At 37.4% G+C, this 23,331-nt stretch overlaps 2 protein-coding genes across 10 annotated transcripts; one reads left to right on the top strand and one right to left on the bottom strand.

The window, feature by feature from the left end:
* Window positions 1-280: 280 nt before the first annotated feature.
* On the bottom strand, window positions 281-10,325 carry MRPL50 (mitochondrial ribosomal protein L50). Its single transcript, XM_003820651.5, has 2 exons — window positions 10,160-10,325; window positions 281-1,170 (listed from the first exon to the last, which is right to left on the bottom strand). The coding sequence occupies exons 1-2, from the start codon at window positions 10,249-10,251 to the stop codon at window positions 786-788; spliced, it is 477 nt and encodes a 158-aa protein (XP_003820699.2). The 5' UTR covers window positions 10,252-10,325; the 3' UTR covers window positions 281-785.
* A 62-nt stretch (window positions 10,326-10,387) lies between these two features.
* ZNF189 (zinc finger protein 189) lies at window positions 10,388-22,337 on the top strand. Of its 9 annotated transcripts, none has more exons than XM_034967894.3 (4): window positions 10,467-10,849; window positions 11,057-11,192; window positions 11,591-11,672; window positions 19,606-22,337. In XM_034967894.3, the coding sequence occupies exons 3-4, from the start codon at window positions 11,639-11,641 to the stop codon at window positions 21,324-21,326; spliced, it is 1,755 nt and encodes a 584-aa protein (XP_034823785.1). In that variant the 5' UTR covers window positions 10,467-10,849; window positions 11,057-11,192; window positions 11,591-11,638; the 3' UTR covers window positions 21,327-22,337. The 9 variants fall into 9 exon arrangements, with proteins under 9 accessions (XP_003820697.1, XP_003820696.1, XP_008972338.1 ...); XM_003820650.5 differs by having other exon boundaries at window positions 11,588-11,672; XM_014346216.4 differs by having other exon boundaries at window positions 11,546-11,672.
* The last annotated feature ends 994 nt before the right edge of the window (window positions 22,338-23,331 follow it).

Below are 23,331 nucleotides of genomic sequence, written 5' to 3'. Positions count from 1 at the left end.
TTCCACAAATCAAGTGCATTAATGCACAAAGACTTGCCACTCTAGTGAATACTCAGCACCACTTTTTAAAAGTTATAGAGAAAAAGGTTTAGAATAAGCATCATCTCCTCTGAAGAGAATATACAATTAGACATAGAATCTGACACATCTCTTATGAGGAAGAGTCACAGCACTCAATATTTGGCACATATTCTAATTTTTTCAAAATTATACTTACTGGAAAGAAATGGCAAGGCAGAGCGCAAGAAAATTTCACTTAAAAAATTTACAACACACAATACACTTTAACAAATCTACTTTAATTCTAAAAGAAATTAATCTAGAACTGTCAGTAATACACAACATACTTTTATGTTTCTTTTATAGGTATCTATCTAATAAAAGTTTATTTGTGTATGTGCAATGCATAACTCTATCTTAGATATGAATCCTAACAGGATGAAAATACTTTCTTGCAACTACTTTATGCTTATGAAGGGTGTGAACTTGCAATGTCCTCCTGTCTTAAACCCAAGTTAACGACAGTGCCCTCTCAAAACTTTTCATAAATAATGACCTAATTTCATTTAAAAAATGGTTTCAGCAAATATGAAAATAGAAAGTCCGTTATTTGTCCATTTGTAATATGAAAAAAAAAAAAGAGATGATACATTCCTCTACAGAAAAAGTGGGTTTAGAGAACAGTTCTGGTAGTATTTCACATGGTAAAGTATCAAAAGGTCTAATGAGCAGCCCCCTTGCTCAGGGAAAAACAGTGACTTCAATGTGTTTCTCTTCCAAATTGCTTAGTAATTCCAAGTGATTTTCAAATTGGGGGGCAAATTACTGGCACTGAGTTCATCAAATTTAGATCTATCTTGAATAGAGACATTATAGAAATCAAGAACATCTCTAACCCTGCACATCTGGTGGAGTCTGGAGTTAGGGACTACATGACCCAAGTCATCAGCTAAATGAGCCAAAAGATTGAACTTTAGATGACTATCTTCCAGGGAGATGTCTTGCCAATTACTAGGAAGAGATGAACCAAAAACTTCTTTAACGTAAGATTCCAAACGACTCTGGAGATCTTCAGGTGGTGTGTATGCTCGGCTTCGTAAAGGTGGACACACTAGGATAGGTTCCTTTTTCTCTTCTACTGTCTCAACAACCACTGGCTCTTTCTCTTTTCTGGAATGATCAAAAACAAACACACAAATCCATTAATGAAGTTGACAAACACCAGACCAAATCTTGCATACCAATCAAAATCAACAATGGCATGCTGATTACCGCTGGGGACCACTGAGAGTAGGAAAGAATATGGTAGGCCCCTGCCCTTAGAACGTTCATGGTTGAACTGAGATGGGAGAGACAGAAAAAAACTAAGTACATATTTTACATACTGTAAGAATTCCTAAGAATGGGTGAAGAAGTAAGGTAAATCATTGTCTGGGATTCCCCATCCTCCAAGACCCCACCCCAATCTACCTTTCTGGTCTTACCTTTCACTGATTACCTACATATACTCCATGTGATACTCTATATCCTGTGTCCCAAGCACACTCCCACTTTCCTGACACAATGTGTTGGCTCAAGTCATATCTTAAAATGCCTGTCTTTTATCTTCACCTGTGGAAATCTTGCTTATTCTGTAAGTCTTAGGATAAAATTGTTCTCTTCCAAGATGCTTTACCTAATTTCCAGAATCAAATATAATTGTGATTTCATGTGATCTCTTCAGCAGTTTATACTGCTCTCAGAGTGTATCACATCCTACCTGACTTTTAATTTTACTTACATTCTACTTCACAGAAAGTGAAGAGATGGAAAAAGATATTCTATGCAAACAGAAACCAAAAAGAACAGGAGTAGCTATACTTATATCAGATAAAATAAATTTCAAGTCAAAAACTGTAAAAGAGATAAAGAAGGTCATTACATAATCATAATGAGGTCAATTCAGCAAAAGCATATAACAATTATAAATATATATGCAACCAATATTGGAGAACCTAAACACATAACACAAATATTAATAGATCTAAAGGAAGAGATAGACTACAATACATTAATAGTTGTGGATTTCAACACCCACTCTCAATAACAGACAGATCATCCAGACAAAATCAACAAAGAAAGACTGGAATTACATTCTACACCAAATGGACTTGACACTTAGAGAACATTTCACCCAACTGCTGCAGAATACATATTCTTCTCATGAGTACATGGTACATTCTCCAGGGTAGATTGTATCATAGAACACAAAACAAGTTTTAACAAATTCATAAAACTCAAAATCATATCAAGGACTTTTCTAACAACAATGAAATATAACTAGAAATCAATAACAAGAACTCTGGAAACTATACAACTACATAAAAAATAACATGCTCCCAAATGACCAATGAGTCAATGATGAAATTAGGAAGGAAATTTTAAAACGTCTTGAAGCAATAAAAATGAAAACACAACACATCAAAACCTATGCGATACAGCAGAAGCAGTAGTAAGAGGGAAGCTTATAGTAATAAACATCTACATGAAAAAAGAAAAACTTCATATAAACAATCTAAAGATGCACCTTAAATTAGAAAAAGACAAACCAAACCCAAAATTAGTAGAAGAAATAAGATCAGTGTAGAAATAAATAAAATAGACTAAAAAAGCAATAAAAAGATCAATGAATTAAAAAGTTGGTTTATTGAAAAGTTAAAATCAACAAACCTTTAGCTAGACTAAAAAAAACAGAGAAGACACAAATACATAAAATCAGAGGCAAAAAAGGAGATATTACACTGATACCACAAAAATTTAAAGGCTAATTAGAGATTGTTCCAAGCAACTATAAGTCAATAGATTGGAAAACCTAGAAGAGATGGATTAATTCCTAGACACAGACAACTTACCAGGATTGAATCACAAAGAAAAAGAAAACCCAAACAGAAATAATGAGAAAGAGGCTGTAATAAAAGTCTCCCATCAAAGAAAAGCTTAAGACCTGATGGCTTCACTACTGAACTCTACCAAGCATTTAAAGAAGAACTAATGCCACTCAATACGAATTCTACCACAGCTATTCCAAAACACTGAAGAGGAGAGAATACTTCCAAACACACTCTACAAGGCCAGCATTACCCTGAGGCCAAAACCAGACAAAGACAAAATAAAAAAGGAAAACACATTCTACAAGACCAGCATTACCCTGATACCAAAATCAGACAAACACAAAATAAAAAAGGAAAACTACAGTTCAATATTCCTGATGAGCACAGATGCAAAAACCCTCAACAAAACATTAGCAAGCAGAATTAAACCACACATTAAAATGATCATTCACCATGATCAAGTGGGATTCATCCCAGAATGCAAGAATGGTTCAACATTTGCAAATCAACAAATTCGATAATCACATTGATAGAATCAAGAACAAGAATCATGTGATTATTTCAATAGATGCTGAAAAAGCATTTCATACATTTCAACATCCTTTCATGATAAAAACTCCCAATAAACTGGATACTGAAGGAACATACCTCAACATAATAAAGGTCATGCATGACAAACCCACCAAACAAGGACACAAAACAAGCTAGCATCATTGAATGGGAAAAAACTCAAAGCCTTTCCTCTAAGATCTTGAACAAGACAAGGATGCTCACTTTCATCACTTGTATTCAACACAGAACTTGAAGTCCTAGCCACAGCAATTAGACAGAAAGAAATAAAGTACATCAAAATTGAAAAGAAGTCAAATTGTCCTTATTTGATATATGATCTTACATATGATATGTAAGATATATGATCTTACATATGATATGTAAGATATATGATCTTACATATGATATGTAAGATATATGATCTTACATATGATATGTAAGATATATGATCTTACATATGATATGTAAGATATATGATCTTACATATGATATGTAAGATATATGATCTTACATATGATATGTAAGATATATGATCTTACATATGATATGTAAGATATATGATCTTACATATGATATGTAAGATATATGATCTTACATATGATATGTAAGATATATGATCTTACATATGATATGTAAGATATATGATCTTACATATGATATGTAAGATATATGATCTTACATATGATATGTAAGATATATGATCTTACATATGATATGTAAGATATATGATCTTACATATGATATGTAAGATATATGATCTTACATATGATATGTAAGATATATGATCTTACATATGATATGTAAGATATATGATCTTACATATGATATGTAAGATATATGATCTTACATATGATGTAAGATATATGATCTTACATATGATATGTAAGATATATGATCTTACATATGATATGTAAGATATATGATCTTACATATGATATGTAAGATATATGATCTTACATATGATATGTAAGATATATGATCTTACATATGATATGTAAGATATATGATCTTACATATGATATGTAAGATATATGATCTTACATATGATATGTAAGATATATGATCTTACATATGATATGTAAGATATATGATCTTACATATGATATGTAAGATATATGATCTTACATATGATATGTAAGATATATGATCTTACATATGATATGTAAGATATATGATCTTACATATGATATGTAAGATATATGATCTTACATATGATATGTAAGATATATGATCTTACATATGATATGTAAGATATATGATCTTACATATGATATGTAAGATATATGATCTTACATATGATATGTAAGATATATGATCTTACATATGATATGTAAGATATATGATCTTACATATGATATGTAAGATATATGATCTTACATATCATATGTAAGATATATGATCTTACATATCATATGTAAGATATATGATCTTACATATCATATGTAAGATATATGATCTTACATATCATATGTAAGATATATGATCTTACATATCATATGTAAGATATATGATCTTACATATCATATGTAAGATATATGATCTTACATATCATATGTAAGATATATGATCTTACATATCATATGTAAGATATATGATCTTACATATCATATGTAAGATATATGATCTTACATATCATATGTAAGATATATGATCTTACATATCATATGTAAGATATATGATCTTACATATCATATGTAAGATATATGATCTTACATATCATATGTAAGATATATGATCTTATATATCTTGTTGATATATGATCTTGTATTTAGAAAAACCTAAATATCCACCAAAAAACTCTTAGAAATTATAAATTCAGTAAAGTTTCAGAATACAAAAATCAACATACAAAATCAGTAGCATTTCCATATGCCAATAGTAAACAATCTGAAAAAGAAATCAATTCCATTAACAATAGCCACACACACACAAAATCTAGGAATAAACTTCAACAAAGAAGTAAAAGGTCTCTACAATAAAAACTGTAAAACACTGATGAAAAAAATTGAAGGGGACACACAAAAAATGGAGATATCCCACGTTCATGGATTGGGAGAATTGATGTTGTTGAAATGCTTATGCTACCCAAAGCGATATACTGTCAATGTAATCTTTATCAAAATACCAATGACGTTCTTCACAGAAATAGAAAAAAAAATCCTAAAATTCGTATGAAACCACAAAATGCCTTGAATAGCCAAAGTAATGCTAAGCAAAAAAAAAAAAAAAAAAAAAAAAAAAAGACCACACCTAACTGACCCCACCTTGCTTCTAACCTTTAAGCTGTCCTTGTTCATTCCTGGGCATAGGCCAAACTAACCTTGGGAAGGAAATGAGTTTACGGTTTGACTCTGAAACAAAATTGATAATAGCCTTTTTCTGAAAAGACCTCCTTCTTGCCTGGAAACCAGTTTGCTTTTGTAGGACTAACAAATTAGCTACAAGATTAGAAATTATGGTTAGGGGTCATTCAGACTCCGGCTGCAAGAGTCTGATCCTCCCCAAATTGCTCCTGGGATAACACTGCTATTGTAAAATTCAAGGTCAGTGCTTGAGATATTTTGCAGACCCTGCACTCAATGGATTAGCTTACACCACCAAAGCCGGTAATCTGGCTCAATCAGTTCTGTGATCCCACCCAGGATCATAAGTTGGCAAGAACTCACTTAGACCCCCTATGATTTCATTTCTAACCCAACCAATCAACACTCCCCATTTCCTGGGCCCCTACCTGCCAAATTATCTTTAAAACCTCCGATTCCCAAGTTTTCGGGGAGACAGATTTGACTAATAATAAAACTCCAGTATCCTCACAGCTGACTCTGCGTGAATTACTCTTTCTCCATTGCAATTCCTCTGCCTTGATACATCAGCTCTGTCTAGGCAAAGTGAACCCGCTGGGCAGTTACAAAATTATAACCCTACTAGAAGAAAACATTGGGGAGATGCTTCAGGACATTGGTCTGGGCAACGACCTCTTGAGTAAGACCTCAAAAGCACAGGCAATAAGAACAAAAATAGACAAATGGGATTACACTAAACTAAAAAGCTTCTGTGTAGAAGAAAACATTGGGGAGATGCTTCAGGACTTTGGTCTGCGCAATGACCTTTTGAGTTAAGACCTCAAAAGCACAGGCAACAAGAACAAAAATCGACAAATGGGATTATATCAAACTAAAAAGCTTCTGAATAGCAAAGGCAACAATAAACAAAGTGAACAGGCAACCTAGAGAATAGGAGAAAAATTGGCAAACTATCCAACAAGGGATTAATAACCAGAATATACAAGGAACCCAAACAACTCAGTAACAACAACAAAAAAAACCTGATTTAAAAATAGCAAAAGATCTGAATACATATTTCTCAAAGAAGATATACAATGACCAACAGGTATATTAAAAAAATGATCTCTAATCATCAGGGAAATGCAACTCAATAACACAATGAGGTATCATCTCACCTGAGTTAAAATGACTATTATTTAAAAGACAAAAAATAACAAATGCTGGCAAGGATGTAAAGAAAGCGGAATACTAGTACACTGTTGGTGGGAATGTAAATTAGTACAACTGCTATGGAGAAAAGTATGGAAATTTTCCAAAGAAATTAAAAATAAAATTACCATATGATCCGGCAATCCCACTGCTGGGTATACGTCCAAAAGAAAGTTAATCAGTCTAACAGAGATATCTGTACTCCATGTTTATTACAGCACTATTCACAATAGCCAAGATATGGAATCAAACTAAGTTTCTACCAATGGATGAATGGATATTAAAAAAACCGTACATATACTCAATGGAATATTATTCAGCCATTAAAAAAGGTTGAGATCCTGTCATTTGCAGTAACATGGATGAAATTGGAGGACACCCTTTAGTGAAATAAGCCAGGTGCAGAAAGACAGATATCGCATGTTCTCGCTCCTATGTGTGAACCAAAAAAAAAAATGACCTCATGGAGGTAGTAATAAATTGATGGTTACCAGAGGCTGGGAAGGGTAGTGAGGAGGTAAGGTATGAAGACAAATTGGTTAGAAATACAGTTAAAAGGAGTAATACAGTTAGAGAAGAGGACTACAGCTAAAAAGAGTAAGTTCTAGTGTTTGATTTCACAATTGGGTGACTACAGTTAGTAGTAATTTATTTACATTTCAAAATAGCTAGAAGTAAAGATTTAGAATGTTCCCAAAAAAAGAGATAAATAACGTGATGGATACGTCAACTATTCAGATTTGGCTATTACACATTGTATGCTTGCATCAAAATATCACATGTACCCCATAAATATCTACAACTATTATGCATCCATAAACATTAAAAAAAAATTACAAATAAACATCACCTCATACCCATTAGGATGGTCATTACCAAAAAGACAAGTGTGGTGGGGACATGGAAAAAACGGCACCCTTATATGCTGCTGGTGGGAATGAATATTGGCATAGCCATTATAAAAAACAGTATTAAGCTTCCTCAAAAGTTGTAAACAGAACTATCCTAACTATCCTAAGATCTAGCAATCTTACTACTCGGTATATATCCAAAGGAAATGAAAGCGGTATCTCAAAGAGACATCTGCACTCTCATCTTCATTGCAGCATGTGTGTATACATGTAAATGTATACATGTATACACACACATACACACACAATATTTAAGGCTGAATAAAATGCCATAAGTGTGTCTATATGTATATGTGTACCTATGTATGAATATATGTATATATTATGTGCTTGCATATATACACACACATAAAATGGCATTTTATTCAGCCTTAAAAAAGGATATTTGTAACACATGGATGAACCTGGAAAATATTATGCTAAGAGAAATAAGCCAGACAGAGTAATACCACATGATCTCACTTATATGTAGTATCTAAAAAGTCAAATTAGGCCGGGTTTAGTGGCTCACGCCTGTAATCCCAGCACTTTGGGAGGCTGAGGTAGGTGGATCATGAGGTCAAGAGATCGAGACCATGCTGGCCAACATGGAGAAACCCTGTCTCTACTAAAAATACAAAAATTAGCCAGGTGTGGTGGCGGGCACCTGTAGTCCCAGCTACTCGGGAGGCTGAGGCAGGAGAATCGCTTAAACCTGGGAGGCAGAGGTTGCAGTGAGACGAGATAGCGCCACTGCACTCCAGCCTGGAGACAGAGTGAGACTCCATCTCCAACACAAACAAAAAAAAAGTCAAATTCATAGAAACAGAGAGTAGGATGGTGGCTACCAGGGGTGGCGGAAATGAACAGATGTTGGACAAAGGTAAAATTTAAATTATGTAGAATGAATAAGTTCCAGAGATCTAATGTACACCATGGTGACGATCATTAATAATACTGTACTGTGTACTTGAAATCTTCTGAGAGTAAATCTTAAGTGTTTTCACCACACACACAAAAATTCTAACTGGCCAGGTGTGGTGGCTCACCCCTGGAATCCCAGCAATTTGGGAGGCCAAGGCGGGAAAATTACTTGAGCCCAGGAGTTCAAGACCAGCCTGTGCAACATAGTGAGAACTCCTTTCTCTAAAACAAAACAAAACAGAAAGTATGTGAAGAGATGAATATGATAATTAGCTTGACTAATAATCAACATCAAGTTGTATATCTTAAATATATAAAAATTTTAAAATAGTAAAGAAAATATAATCATCATTCTCAGTAATCTATTATTTCCTCTAGTTTTCTTCATAATTTACCACTTTCTGAAATTACATTACACATTTGTTCATTTCTTCCTCCATTAGAACATACGCCCTACGAGAACAAAAATTTGGTCTGTTTTAGTAACCACTGTATTCTTACAACACCTAAGATATAGCCTGGCATATAGTAAACAGCCTAAAAAATATTTGTTGAGTGAATGAATAAAACAAACTTGGAAGAGATTTGAGAGGTAATAACAAACATTGACCAAAGAAGAGGGAAAGCTAATATCTGAACTGATGAAAAAGATCTTTCCTAATTGTAGTGGTTTTTGTTTGAAACCTAAGAGAGCATACATTGCTCCCTAGGGTTCCTACCATACGTTTTGATTTCCTAAACACTATCTAAGTCAAATTAGATTTACCTTCAAACAATTACACATGGTGCAGCCGTGCAGCAGAAAAAGAGTAGATGGGGAGTTAGGAGACATATGTTCTAGATCCAGCTTTGCAATTAACTTGCTTTGTGACTTTGGGAAAATCACTTCCCTCCTGTGGGCCTGTTTCCTCATATGTTGGAGTACCTCGAGGATGAGAATGGATTTTGTTTTTCCTGCTGTATCCTAGGCGCTTAGAGTAATGCTGGCCCTAAGAAATCTGTTGAATGACTGAATGAATGAACAAACAAAATGAGGAGGCAGTACTTCATTACTGAACCTTGCTTGTGAAGAAACACAGCCGGCAAATGAGTTTAGTTTACCAAGCGCTTTCATGTGTTTGCAGACAACACACTCGGTGTCTCGCACACGAGGTTAATCCTGCTTGCTTAATAAATAAATGAATGAGTGAAGTGAAAAGGAAAGGGGGTGGTATTTCCGTTATAAGATGAGAAAACTAAGGCCGAGAGTGGAAGAGACTGGGTCCCACCACTCAATGAGTGCTTCTCAACTCGGGACCCTAACCGGACCTCCTTGTCCTTGCTCTGATCAGGCGCGGGACCACGATGGCGTAACACTCTCTTTTGAATTCGTCCCTAATCCTCCTTAACTTTCCTTGAACATGACCCACCGTCCACCATAAAGCTTTACCTGAATCGAGACCAAAATTCTCTACGTGGTGTCCCTGAGACTGTCCACATGAAGGCTCTTCTGGTAATGCCCGACACAGATCGCGCCGCCATCTTCGATGAGATCCACGGGCCTGAGCGCAGCGTTCAGCCAGCAGTGACGCGCCCAGACCAGCCAATCGGATACAATCCCAGTGGCAAGAGCTTTCTTTTTCCTGTAAGGCTCCCTCGCCCTTTGCACGCTGGGAAATGTAGTCCAGTAGCTGTTGCTGGCGGCGTCTGGACCGCGGCGCTCTTTCCGAGCATGACGGGAGTTGTAGTTGAGGGGGCCTCGGGAAGAATCTGGGTGACGCCTTCTGGTCCGGGGGCGGGCGGTCATAGCGTTACTTGGCTGAAAGGAGGAGGAACTGGCAGCGGGGAGGAGGCTCTAGCGAGGCCCGAAAGGCTGCGTAACCAGGCAGGAGTAGGGGTTGGGGTTCGGGGTTGGGGGACAGCCAGGGATCGCGTCTGATATGCTGTTGGGGTCGTGACCGTCTGGGGGCCGAGGCAGGCACTGGCCAGACCCAGCCAGGGATCCTCGTATTCGTCGAGCCTAATTTCCAGCAGCCGGGTAGGCCTCACCAGAGGCTCCTTTCCGTGAGGCCGCCCCCAATTCCTGCCCCTATTCTCTGCCTGGGAGATGGCTTCCCCGAGCCCCCCGCCGGAGTCGAAGGTAAGTAAGCACCCCCCAGGGGATCCCGGTTGTCTCGCCACTACCCCCGCTAGGCCGCACCACCGCTTTCTCCCCCACGCCCCCCACCAACCTCCTGACCGCCTCTTTAGGGCCAGCGCCTTGCAAGGAACTCCCCACTAGTGCATTGGGGTGCGGTTCGCGAACAAACTGCCCACTGGCTCCCTTTTTTTTTTTTTCTTTTTCTAGAGAGACTTGATAAATCGGCCTGAGAAAATAAGTAATGCTCCAGACTAGCTCTCTCATTTGTGAGTTCTCCAGGTGAAGCACCATTTTTGACCTTCCCTTGTGTCTTCTGTTCCTGGCACTGTGCCTGGACCCCAAGGTACACGCTTAGAGAACCTCAAGGAATTGAATTGAATAGAGTCACAAGCCAGTGCAAATGGAAAATTGAAGTAGGCAGTGAGGTGAGGGAAGCTTGGAGAGGCCTTGGGGCAGTTTACTAAAATTAAACTCTCAGGGCATAATAAATCAGAAAAGCCTTATCCGTAGGTCCTTTCTAGTCTGAGATGTCTGTCAGTTACAGTTCGTTCCCAGAATTGGGCAACATATGGAACTTTCAGTTATCATGTTCCTCCTAGCCTACTTGGCCACAATAAGTGATTGCCTCTGTCACTTTTAGTGGTAGAATTGTCCTTGAGACAACAGGAACTGACTACAGAAATCATACTATTTCAGGGGTTGCTGACATTTGAGGATGTGGCTGTGTTTTTTACCCAGGAGGAGTGGGATTATCTGGACCCAGCTCAGAGAAGCCTGTATAAAGATGTCATGATGGAGAATTATGGAAACCTGGTCTCACTGGGTAAGAATCTGCTGTTTCTCTAATTAAAATATCTAAGAAGGTAGAGAGAAATCAGACTAACAGAACATTTGGACGGAAACCAGTACCAAAACTGCTTTGTTCCAAAGTTCTGATTCAAACCTTTTAGCCATTAATTGTTTCCATAACTCTCATCCCTAGCTTCCTTGAGGTGACCAAACTGCAAGCCTTTCGGGCATCCTGTCTTCATAATCTCATTCCCATATTGTTCTGTACTTTCCGTCCTGGCTCATCCTCCCACAGCTTTCCTCCCACCCCTTTTCACTCTGCGTTCTGGAGCCCCTGTTCGTCTTCACATAATGTTCCTTCCCTCCTGGCCTTAACTGAAACCTGGCACTATCCCAAGGACAACGTTTCTCTGGCAGTTTTTCAAGTGGGGGCTGCTTATTCTCCCACATCCTCCTCCTTCCCCATCCTTTGTCTCGTGTTGGAAGGGGGAAGTTATTGTTCACTCAGCTTTTAAATGCTGTCCCCAAAGCATTAGTTTTCCACCTTCAAACAAAATCTCTCCTTCTTTGAGGTCTCAGCAGTCTTGCTTTTTCCACTCAATTCCTTTTCACTATCTGTCAACTTTTAGTTTGGTCCTTCACACATAACTTTGTCACATGTTTCATAGTCTATTTTAACTCGTGCCATGGATGACCCAGTTAATACTTCAGCCTCAGTGGATCTTACTTCAGGGACCCTGCTTTCCACTTTTACTCAGCACCTTACATCATTGATCATACCAGTTTTGTCATAACAGGCAAATCGTAAATCCCAATACCCTATTCTCTGACCAGTTATTCGGCAATGGAAGTTTATTGACTGTGACTAGACGAGGGTAACCAAAACAGACAGGCTTTCTTCCCTTGTGGAGCTTACTACAACTTCTCTATCTTTCCTACTCCTTTCCACCTAAACCCATTCATTATTAACGATGTTTCCTGTCCCTTGACGTCTCTGTTTTTTCACTAAGGTGTCCAACCTTTCTGGGCTTGTATCCCCATCTAATCACCAGCAAGCTCTCTTGCTAACTTGTCATTATTCTCTACCCATTCTGCAAACTTCAAATCCTGTATTTGTTATAAAATGCACCTTTCCCTCTTTCCTACCCAAATTGCTAAACATAGCAGGAGAAATTCTCTAACCAGAAAGATTGATATCCTGTATATAAGTATGGCCTTTTTCTTCTACTCTCCACTGGGTTTTTATATCTTAGCAATATTTTTTGTCACTGATATGCTCACTGCCCTGTTCTTTTCAGTGACTATTCCAAAAGCTTATCCATCATTAAGTAGTGAAGCTCACCTTCTGTTTCTCAGAGAAAATAAAGGCCAATAATCATGAACTCTCAACTTCTCTGCCTCTTATCTACACACTTAAAGCTGCTCTCATCTTCTCACCTTTCCAGAAACTAATCAGTCATTCTTTTTTCCCTTATAGTTTCAGTCACTATTTCTTCTCCCTTGGTACCCTTATTCTGATGATTGGTATGTTCATAACTCTTCAATAGGAGAAAAGAGAGGAAAAAAGAAAAAATCCCTCCTATGAGTCAGACTCTCCCTCTTGCTGCTGCCTATAATTTACTACTTGTTCTCTTCATAGTCAAGATTTTGTAAGAGTAGTTAATGTGTGTTCTGTATTTCTTTACCTCCCCTTGTGTCTGAGCCCCTTTGTCTTGCCTCTAATACTCCCTTTAAATTGTTTAACAGTGATCTGTAACACGTCATTGTCAAATGCAGTAGACTCTTTTGGGACCTTATTTTAGTCTACCTCTCTATGAATATGTGAAACTCTTTATTGTTTCCCTCCATTGGCTTGCATTCTCAGACTTCCCCTCAGTCTGTACTCTTTCCTTGGGGGACCTTACCTACACTCAGGTCATCAGCTACCGCTCTGTGAAAATAAGTCCCATTTTTTTTTTCAAGTCATAGCCTCATTCTGTTGCCCAGGCTGGAGTGCAGTGGTGCAATCTCAGCTCACTGCAGCCTCCACCTCCTGGGTTCAAGAGATTCTCCTGCCTCAGCCTCCTGAGTAGCCGAGACAAACAGGCGTGCACCGCCACACCCAGCTAATTTTTGTATTTTTAGTAGAGAAGGGGATTCACTGTGTTGGCCGGGCTGGTCTTGAACTCCTGATCTCAGGTGATCCGCCCACCTTGGCCTCCCAAAGTGCTGGGATTACAGGCGTGAGCCACCGTGCGTGGCCCAAATCTTTATTTCCACCTAAGAAAGGTAATGTGGAGCCTAACTGCCTAGGTTTAAATCCTTGTTCCACCACTTACTTAGCCTGGTGAGTATAGTGATTTAATCTCTCTTTGCCTCAGTTTATTTTTTTATAAAATGGAAATAATAATAGCACCTACCTCATAGGGTTATTGTGAGCACTGACTGAATTAATGTATGTAAAACACTTGACACACTAACATGTAGTTAAGAACAATATAAATGTTGACTTCTATTGTTGTCATCATCTTCTCTGTTGAGTTTCCAATTCCTAGTCATCTTTTGAAGACCACATGAGTAATTCAAACCTGGCAAGTTTCAATCCATTAAAATCAAGGGCCTTCTCTTTCTTTGTTTTACCAGAGCTAAGCACTCCTTTCTTTGTTTTACCTTGTATATACTCCTGCTATTGAATTTATCATACTATACTACAATCATTCTATATATGTTACTTTTCTAACCTCACTGATTACTGTGAGGATGGTAGATATACCTGTTGCATTTGATTTCTCCAGCACTTAGCACAGAGCCAGGCCTATATTATATGCTTCTTAAATATTTATATGACTGAGTAAGTACAGTTAAGACTCAGTATCTCTTAACTGGATTATTACATTAACCCCTAAACTACCCCCTTGCCACTAGTCTCCTTTTTTAAAATATATTCTCTCTACTGCCACCAAAGTGATTTTGTATTAGTTAATTGTGTAAAACTTCTGATGGTTCCTGATAGCTTAAATGATAAAAATCTTAATTTCTTATCATATAGGACCTTCCAAGTATAGCCTCTGCCTATCTTTCTTGCCTCACCTGTTTTTTCCTGCACACCACTTTAGTCTTCAGCCATATCAGCTGCTGATATGTGTGTGTGTGTGTGTGTGTGTGTGTGTTTTAATATACCATGTTGTCTCTCAGTCACTGCCAGCTTATCCATACATATGGTATTCTGGTTGATAGAACCAAGTAAGTGCCTGGCCCTGCCTTCTCCTAGAACTGCAGCATGTAAATACCATATGGACAAGGTGTGACAGTGTGCCCACAGATGATCTTCTACTTGTAGGCTGTCTTCTTTATTTCAGCTTAAATACAGCTTTCCATATTCTTCATTTCTCCTCCCACAGTCTTTTCATCCTCCTCAATAAACCCTATCTCCATCCCTTTGGTGAGAGCTCCCTTGATGAGAGATCACTATTATTCTACTGTTGCAATGCAGTATTCTCTTCTACATCATCTTAACTGCTTTTCATAATGCAACTCTTGTCTAGCTTTATAGTTTTGGCTTTTCATTCATACTTTTCCTTTTCAAGCTTATTTTTAAAAAAACTTTAATAGCTACATCGATGATACAGTTGATAGCTTAATTTCTCAGATCTTTGACATCTTCAATTTTAATGACTCTTTCCGCAATGACTTGCAGATTGCCACCTTATTACTGTGTCTTCACATGGCAGAAGGGGAGAGAGATAGAGCAAACGTTCTGGTCTTTGTTCCTCTTTTTATAAGAACACTAATCCCATCATGGGGGCCCCACCTTCATGACCTCATCTAAATTTAATTACTTCCCAAAGGCCCCGCCTCCAAATATCATCACATTGTGGATTAGGGCTTCAGCGTATGAATATTTGGTGGGAACACAAACATTCAGTCTATAACACTGTCTTATCTCTTTTTTCTCCTTGACGATTTAGTCTTTTCTCCTTATGTTCACATTCTTCTGTCCTTTTGGCTTCTGGTTTGATAGGTTACAATTCTAGCTACCTTCCGAATAACTAGCGATTTCAGTTTTAATTCCAGGTTCTTTGGCGAAACCCACTTTGAGACAACTATCTGTGTAGAAAAATTGGCCATGACCACAGGATGGGAAGATATTGCATAAGCATTGCCAAGCCCAGATCTAATGGATAGTCACTTCAAGGCTGCTCTGTGTGGAAGCCTTACTCTTGTGTTTTTCACCTGCCTATCCTGTTGACCTATTTATTTTTATGTGAATGTCATTGTTTTATTCGCTTTAACAATATATTACATTTTGTGTCTGGTAATATAAGTCATTCTTTAATAATCTTTTTCAGGATGTACTTCACTAGTCTGCCTTCTTCTAAACTTTAGATTTATTTACTTTTTTATTGGTTCATATGATTTTTGATTGGAATGTGATTAGTTTCATAGATTGAAAGGAATTGAGATCCTTATAATATTGAATCTCTTTAGCCATTTGGTTGACTCTGTTTAACTGTATCCTTTTGTCTTTCAGAAAAATTGTATGGAATATTTTTATGGATCTTACACATTTCTTATGTTTATTCCTAGGTTTTATGTTTTTTGTTACTATTGTGAAGCATTTATATCATTTCTGTATAATATTTACTAACTTTTTTTGTACTAAGAACAAGCTTTTTAATCTTGTTATGATTATATTTTCATTTGCTTCTTCCAGGAATTTTAGGTATATATTCATATCATCTTCAAGTAATGATCATTTTGTCTTATTCATTTGAATGAAATTGACAGAACAGTATCCACTAATCCAACTAACATAACTGAACAAATATTCTGAAGAGACTGCCTTCTCACAAAGAATTTACAATCTAGTGGAAGAGACAAATAACGAACAGTTAAAAAATGCAGTGTAATCATAGCAATAATAGAATTATGGTCGAGGGCTGGTAATAAAAAAATAGAACACCTGAATCTGTCTAGTGGACTTAGTAAAGGCTTTGTAGAGGAACTGTTGCTTTAAACTTAAAGATTGCTTTGAATCTTAAAGTAAAACCAAAAGTTTGCCAGGTAAACAGTGTTGAGGGACATTTAGTAAATGAGATATGTGAAGATAAGACATGAAAGACTGTAACACAAACAATTTGCCTACATAAAGTATGATAAAGTAGGTAGGAACATGACTTGAGGCTTAGAGACTGTGTCATGAAGAGTTGTATCATAGCAAAGAGCTTGATTCGATCTTAAAGGTGCTGGGGAGCTGCTAAATCTACAGGTGATGACTTGAGTAGAATTCTGTTTTATAGAGATCTCTTCTAGAATCAGTAAGGCATATATAATGTGTTGGCAGCCTGAAGACTGGAGCCAAAGATTATAAGGCAGCTACATGATTGTGAGGGATGAAAGAGAGGTGCTAGAGAGAAATCCAGGATTTGGATGATTGATTAACAGTGAGAAGAAGGGAGAAATACAGGATGATTGCTGCTTTGAGACTGTAGGGTAATGGATGATGGTGCCTTTCAAGAGATAATTAAAGGTGGGGAAAGGCATGAAAGCAGATGATGATGACCATGTTAATTGTGAGCCCTTTGTGAGGCATTTAACTGGAGATATCTGGAGGGTGTATATACAGAACAAGTAAGGATGTAAATGTGGGTAACAATAACAAAAGTCAGTTGACAAAGGAAAAGAAATAAATGAGGGAACTTTATCAGAAAAGGCCAAAGAAGTAGGGAAGGAAATAAAAGAATGTAGTAGCGTAGAAACCAAAAACAGATAATGTCAAGAAATAGGGGTGGTCAACAGTGTTAGATGCTGCTGAATAACATAAGGACTGAAACATGCCCATTTTAGGCCAGGCATGGTGGCTCACTCCTGTAATCCCAGCACTTTGGGAAGCTGAGGTGGGTGGATCACCTGAGGTCAGAGTTCGAGACCAACATGGTGCCCCATCTCTACTAAAAACGCAAAAAAATTAGCTAGGCACAGTGGCGGGTGCCTGTAATCCCAGCTACTTGGGAGGCTGAGGCAGGAGAATTGCTTGAACCCGCGAGGTGGAGGTTGTAGTGAGCCAAGATCACTCCAGCCTGGGCAATAAGAGTGAAACTCTGTCTCAAAAAAAAAAAAAAAAAAAAATGCCCATTTTATTTTTATTTGAGTCATTGGTAATCTAATGAGAAGTTTCTCTAGATGCTGGAAACAGAAACCAGATTTCGCCACAGGTTGCAGAATAGATTGAATAGGAAGAGGTTGGGCTTGGAAAACATAAGAAATAGAAAACCTCGGTGTTAAGATTTTTTTTCAATGCTTGGCTTTCATAAAGAGAAGGATTTCAGGTTCAAGATAAAATTGGACATATTTATGTAATGGTAGGAAAGTGTCAATAGAGAGTGTGTATTGAAGAAAGAGGAAAGACGGGATAATTAAGCAAATGCCCAGAGGTGAGTAGGATCGGTAAGTGATGGATGGATTAGCTTTGCATAAGAATCAGATATATCTTTATGTACCATTGGCAGATAATTTTATAGGTAGAGGACAGAAAGTTGAGGGAGTTCTTTCATGTTTTTTCATTATGTGAAAGAAAATACAGCCCACTGAAAAATTTGAGAGGGGACACTAAAAAGCCTTAGAAGAAATAAAATTTCTAGTAGTTTCTTAGGGGAATAGGAAAAGGTTATTTTAGAATAAAATAATGAAGTAAGCAAATAGAAAATTCAAAGATGACTCCACAAAAAATTGAGAGAAAAGAGGATGTATGAAAAAGGAGCTTGTTTAGGGCCAAATATAAATGTGGTCATTATTGAATCTTCTAGCGGAATTATCTAATATCTATTCCAGCAAGAGATGGAAAATCAGGAAGATGTCAGAAGCAGGCCTAGATGTACTATATGACACTCTGTTATATCATAGACCACTGTGCTGTCTTTTCTTCAACACATGCAAGATTTTCATTTCTCAGATGTCATGCAGCCTCTCAGTTGGAACAAGATGGTGAACCTTGGGTCTTATATTGTTAGAGAGTTTAGAATCACGTGTACTTGAGGTATGATTTGTGGTAGGTAAAGTCATAAGCTACCACAGACTGCCCTTTTTGGTTGTTGCTCCCATGAACTCTGACCATGTTTCTTAATACTTATTTTATTCTGCATCTCGATATCATAGACTCTCTGTCACCTAACCCTTTATTATTGTTTTTAAAAGCCATTTTGTCTCTTTATACAGGAGCTGCTTTTTACTTAATATTTTCTTTATCATATTATTTTCTTTCCCCATTTTTTACTTAACATCCATTCCATTTGGCAGGGGGGCTTCATGTCTTATCTCTGAATCCTGGCTGATTACAATGTTTCTGGAGTGCTTTTGATGGGCAGTGAGTAAATGCTTGTTAATGAATGAATTATTGTTTCCCCTGGATCTTTGTCTTTTATCCTTCTTAGCATCTTTTTTTATTTTTATTTTTATTTTTTTGAGATTAGGTCTCACTCTATTGCCAGGGCTGGTGTGCAGCGACGCAAACACAGCTTGCGGCAGCCTTAACCTGTTGGGCTTAAGTGATCAATCCTCCCACCTCAGCTACCTGAGTAGCTGGGACTACAGGTGTGCACCACCATGTCCGGCTAATTAAAAAAAAATTTTTTTTTTTGTAGAGATGAAGTCTCACTGTTGCCCAGGCTGGTCTCAAACTCCTGAGCTCAAGTGATCCTCCCACCTCATTCTCCCAAAATGCTAGGATTACAGGCATGAGCCACTATGCCTGGCCATTAGCATCTGGTCCCTTCTGTTAATTATTTCGTCTGATCATATTCCAATAATGCTTTCTCATCCTTAATTTTCTTGAACTTAGTGGAGTTTTTTTTTCATCCTACCCTGTTTTCCTTGATAGACTGATTAATCCCACCTTGACTTTATTTGTTTCTTTGTTTGCCCATCTTACTTTGTTTCTCCTTGCTTCAAAGACCTTGGTTGATCTTTGTATTTCCTTTTTATTATTCCAGATGTTTTGAACAGAGATAAGGATGAGGAGCCAACTGTAAAACAAGAGATTGAAGAAATTGAGGAAGAAGTGGAACCACAGGGTGTAATAGTTACAAGAATCAAAAGTGAAATTGACCAGGATCCTATGGGTAGAGAAACATTTGAACTTGTTGGTAGGTTAGATAAACAAAGAGGGATCTTCCTATGGGAAATACCAAGGGAATCTTTGACCCAGGAACAGAGAATGTTCAGAGAAAACACTAACATTATCCGTAAAAGACCAAACTCAGAAGAGAAATGCCATAAATGTGAAGAATGTGGAAAGGGTTTTGTCCGCAAGGCCCATTTCATTCAACATCAAAGGGTCCATACTGGTGAGAAACCTTTTCAGTGCAATGAATGTGGGAAAAGTTTTAGTCGCAGTTCATTTGTTATTGAACATCAGAGAATTCACACTGGGGAAAGGCCCTATGAGTGTAATTACTGTGGAAAAACCTTTAGTGTGAGCTCAACCCTTATTAGACATCAGAGAATCCACACTGGAGAAAGACCCTATCAGTGTAATCAGTGTAAACAGAGCTTCAGCCAGAGAAGGAGCCTTGTTAAACATCAAAGGATTCATACAGGTGAGAAACCCCATAAATGTAGTGACTGTGGGAAAGCCTTCAGTTGGAAATCACACCTTATTGAGCATCAAAGAACTCACACTGGTGAGAAACCTTATCACTGTACCAAATGTAAGAAGAGCTTTAGTCGAAATTCATTGCTTGTTGAGCATCAAAGAATTCACACTGGGGAAAGACCCCATAAATGTGGTGAATGTGGGAAAGCCTTTCGATTAAGCACATACCTTATACAACACCAAAAAATTCACACTGGCGAGAAGCCTTTTCTTTGTATTGAGTGTGGAAAAAGTTTCAGTCGGAGCTCATTCCTTATTGAACATCAGAGGATCCATACTGGTGAAAGACCTTATCAGTGCAAAGAGTGTGGGAAAAGTTTCAGTCAACTTTGCAACCTTACTCGTCATCAGAGAATTCACACAGGAGACAAGCCCCATAAATGTGAGGAATGTGGAAAAGCCTTTAGTAGAAGCTCAGGTCTTATTCAGCATCAGAGAATTCACACCAGGGAGAAGACTTATCCATACAATGAAACTAAGGAAAGTTTTGATCCAAATTGCAGTCTTGTTATACAGCAGGAAGTCTACCCTAAGGAGAAATCTTATAAATGTGATGAATGTGGGAAAACTTTTAGTGTTAGTGCTCATCTTGTACAACATCAAAGAATCCACACTGGTGAAAAGCCCTATCTATGTACTGTCTGTGGGAAAAGCTTCAGCCGGAGCTCATTTCTTATTGAACATCAGAGAATCCACACTGGTGAGAGACCCTATCTGTGCAGACAGTGTGGAAAAAGCTTTAGTCAGCTTTGTAATCTTATTCGACATCAGGGTGTTCACACAGGTAATAAACCCCATAAATGTGATGAATGTGGAAAGGCCTTTAGCCGGAACTCGGGTCTTATTCAGCATCAGAGAATACACACAGGAGAGAAACCTTATAAGTGTGAGAAGTGCGACAAAAGTTTCAGTCAACAGCGCAGTCTTGTCAACCATCAGAAGATCCATGCAGAGGTGAAAACCCAAGAAACCCATGAATGTGACGCTTGTGGTGAAGCCTTTAATTGCCGTATTTCTCTTATTCAGCATCAGAAATTGCACACAGCATGGATGCAATAAATGTAGAGCAATACATAAGCTCAATTTGATTTGAGACTAGTACCCAAGTGCAGTTTTAGTATGGCTCAACATGGGTCAGATTTAGTGATAAAGCAAATTCTCCTTGGCCTCAGGCAAATAGTTTCTAAAGATTCTGTGAATAGTGGACAACTGCCCATGAGCATTTGACTTCCCTTACTCTTTGATGATCGTAGAGAAAGACTTGGTAATTTATCTAAGTATCTTTAATAAATCTTTCAGCAGAGAGATTAAACCTAGGTTCAGAGCATGGGTGCTCTGAGGGACAAAGTTGGATTAGTATAAGGGAGCTGGAGCAGCTGATAGTGGAAAACAGAATAATGATTCAAAGAGTCTTCTGTCACCATGTCATATTGTGGTTCTTTCAGTTCCATGATATGTTTGGCTCTGCATGCCAAAGTCCAGTGATTAAGCATATATAAGTTGTCAAGGAAACAAAGCCCAAATGTTTTTAAAACAAATATATAGTTTTTGTCATTGTTTAAGAAAGCCAGTTGTTTGGCATGTGAGTTAAAGGCAGTTCCAATGCCTGATGGTTCCCAGATCTATGAAATGAGTGGACCATTAACCTTACATGTAAAGATTATGTTAGTAATTAAGAAACCTAACAAAGGTGTTACCAAGGAACCTTTGGGAGTGCCTTTTTTGTTTTTCAAGATGGACCCAAAAAAGTGGAGGAAGATATTGTTCTTTTGTGCCCTCCTACCTGTGAGAGATATTTGTAGTCTTATGTGAATGAGCTTATCCCTCCACAACCAGGTGCATATGAAAGTGTACATATTATGACTGCCAAGAATTGGAAATGAAAAGACCTGGAGTCTATGCTAGGAAGCTGAGATATTTTGGTATTGCATTAGTTTTTATGGTAACTAGGTTTTGCATGCAATTAAAAATCCTTATTTCTTGTTCTAGGGCTTCCCTTAGTTAATGGTTATTATAAACTTATTAATTCATCTGTTTTAACCATTAAAACCTGTTTTGTTTTTTGCTTTGTGTAAGAGTTGTTACTTTAGTGTAAAACCAATTCTGTCTAACGCATTACTGTGTTTTTAAAATTAGAATCAAAAATAGGAAGGAAATAGCTGTCATTTGTTCTGTGTGTGACTAGTTAAACTTTTCTGGAGTAGCTCAATTAAGCCCAGGTTCTTCAGTTTCTGAGTATAGAATTCCAAATTAGCAGAATTCTGTAATTCCAGCTTCCTAATAGTTTGAGCAAATGACCCTTCCCTTTCTCCTGTACCTCAGTCATTCTAAAAATTACCTCCAGACTTTCATCTTCCCATCTCTTTATGTGTGTACCTGCATGTGAATGTGGAGATTATGGTACATGTATAGAAAGATACATATCTTTGTGCACTCCCTTATTCAAATTAGGTACTCATAGTTACTATACAGTTGACATTTCAAAGCAATTTGTAGTCCAAGGAAAAGTACAAAAAACAACATACTGCACCTGACTCATATAAAATTTTCCTGCCCTGGACCTTCCCAGTTGTAGTTATTTTACACTAGTGGTTCCCAGATCAGGATCTCAACTAATGAGGTTCTTAGACCTGTTCTCAGTATTTTAAAAATCTATTGTGTATGTTTTCACTGCATGTACACTGAAACACATTTCTTTGCTCTTTGTTGAAGTCACATCAGTTTCATGTACGGTTATCTTCCATAGCAGAAGCACTGGCTGCTGTTGACCTCATAGTAGTTTGAGGCTATGGTTGTATGAGGTAGTCCTACGTAATTTTTAATATCCTTGGACATGAATCTGGAATTTATAGAAATTTCTTAATTTTAAAATCCTTGGACAACTCAGAACTCCAGTAACAGTGAACAGTTCTTGACTGCATATACACATCATTGCTTATAAAAAACATAGAACCCTAAAAAATCATTTTTTTTTAAATTATACTTTAAGTTCTGGGATACATGTGCAGAATGTGCAGGTTTGTTACATAGGTATACATGTGCCATGGTGTCATTCTGCATAGTG

This window comes from Pan paniscus, chromosome 11 (genome assembly GCF_029289425.2).
Source record: "Pan paniscus chromosome 11, NHGRI_mPanPan1-v2.0_pri, whole genome shotgun sequence".
Lineage (NCBI taxonomy): Eukaryota > Metazoa > Chordata > Mammalia > Primates > Hominidae > Pan > Pan paniscus.
The sequence above is the reverse complement of the archived record's forward strand: the minus strand, read 5'-3'. Positions and strand labels throughout refer to the sequence as shown.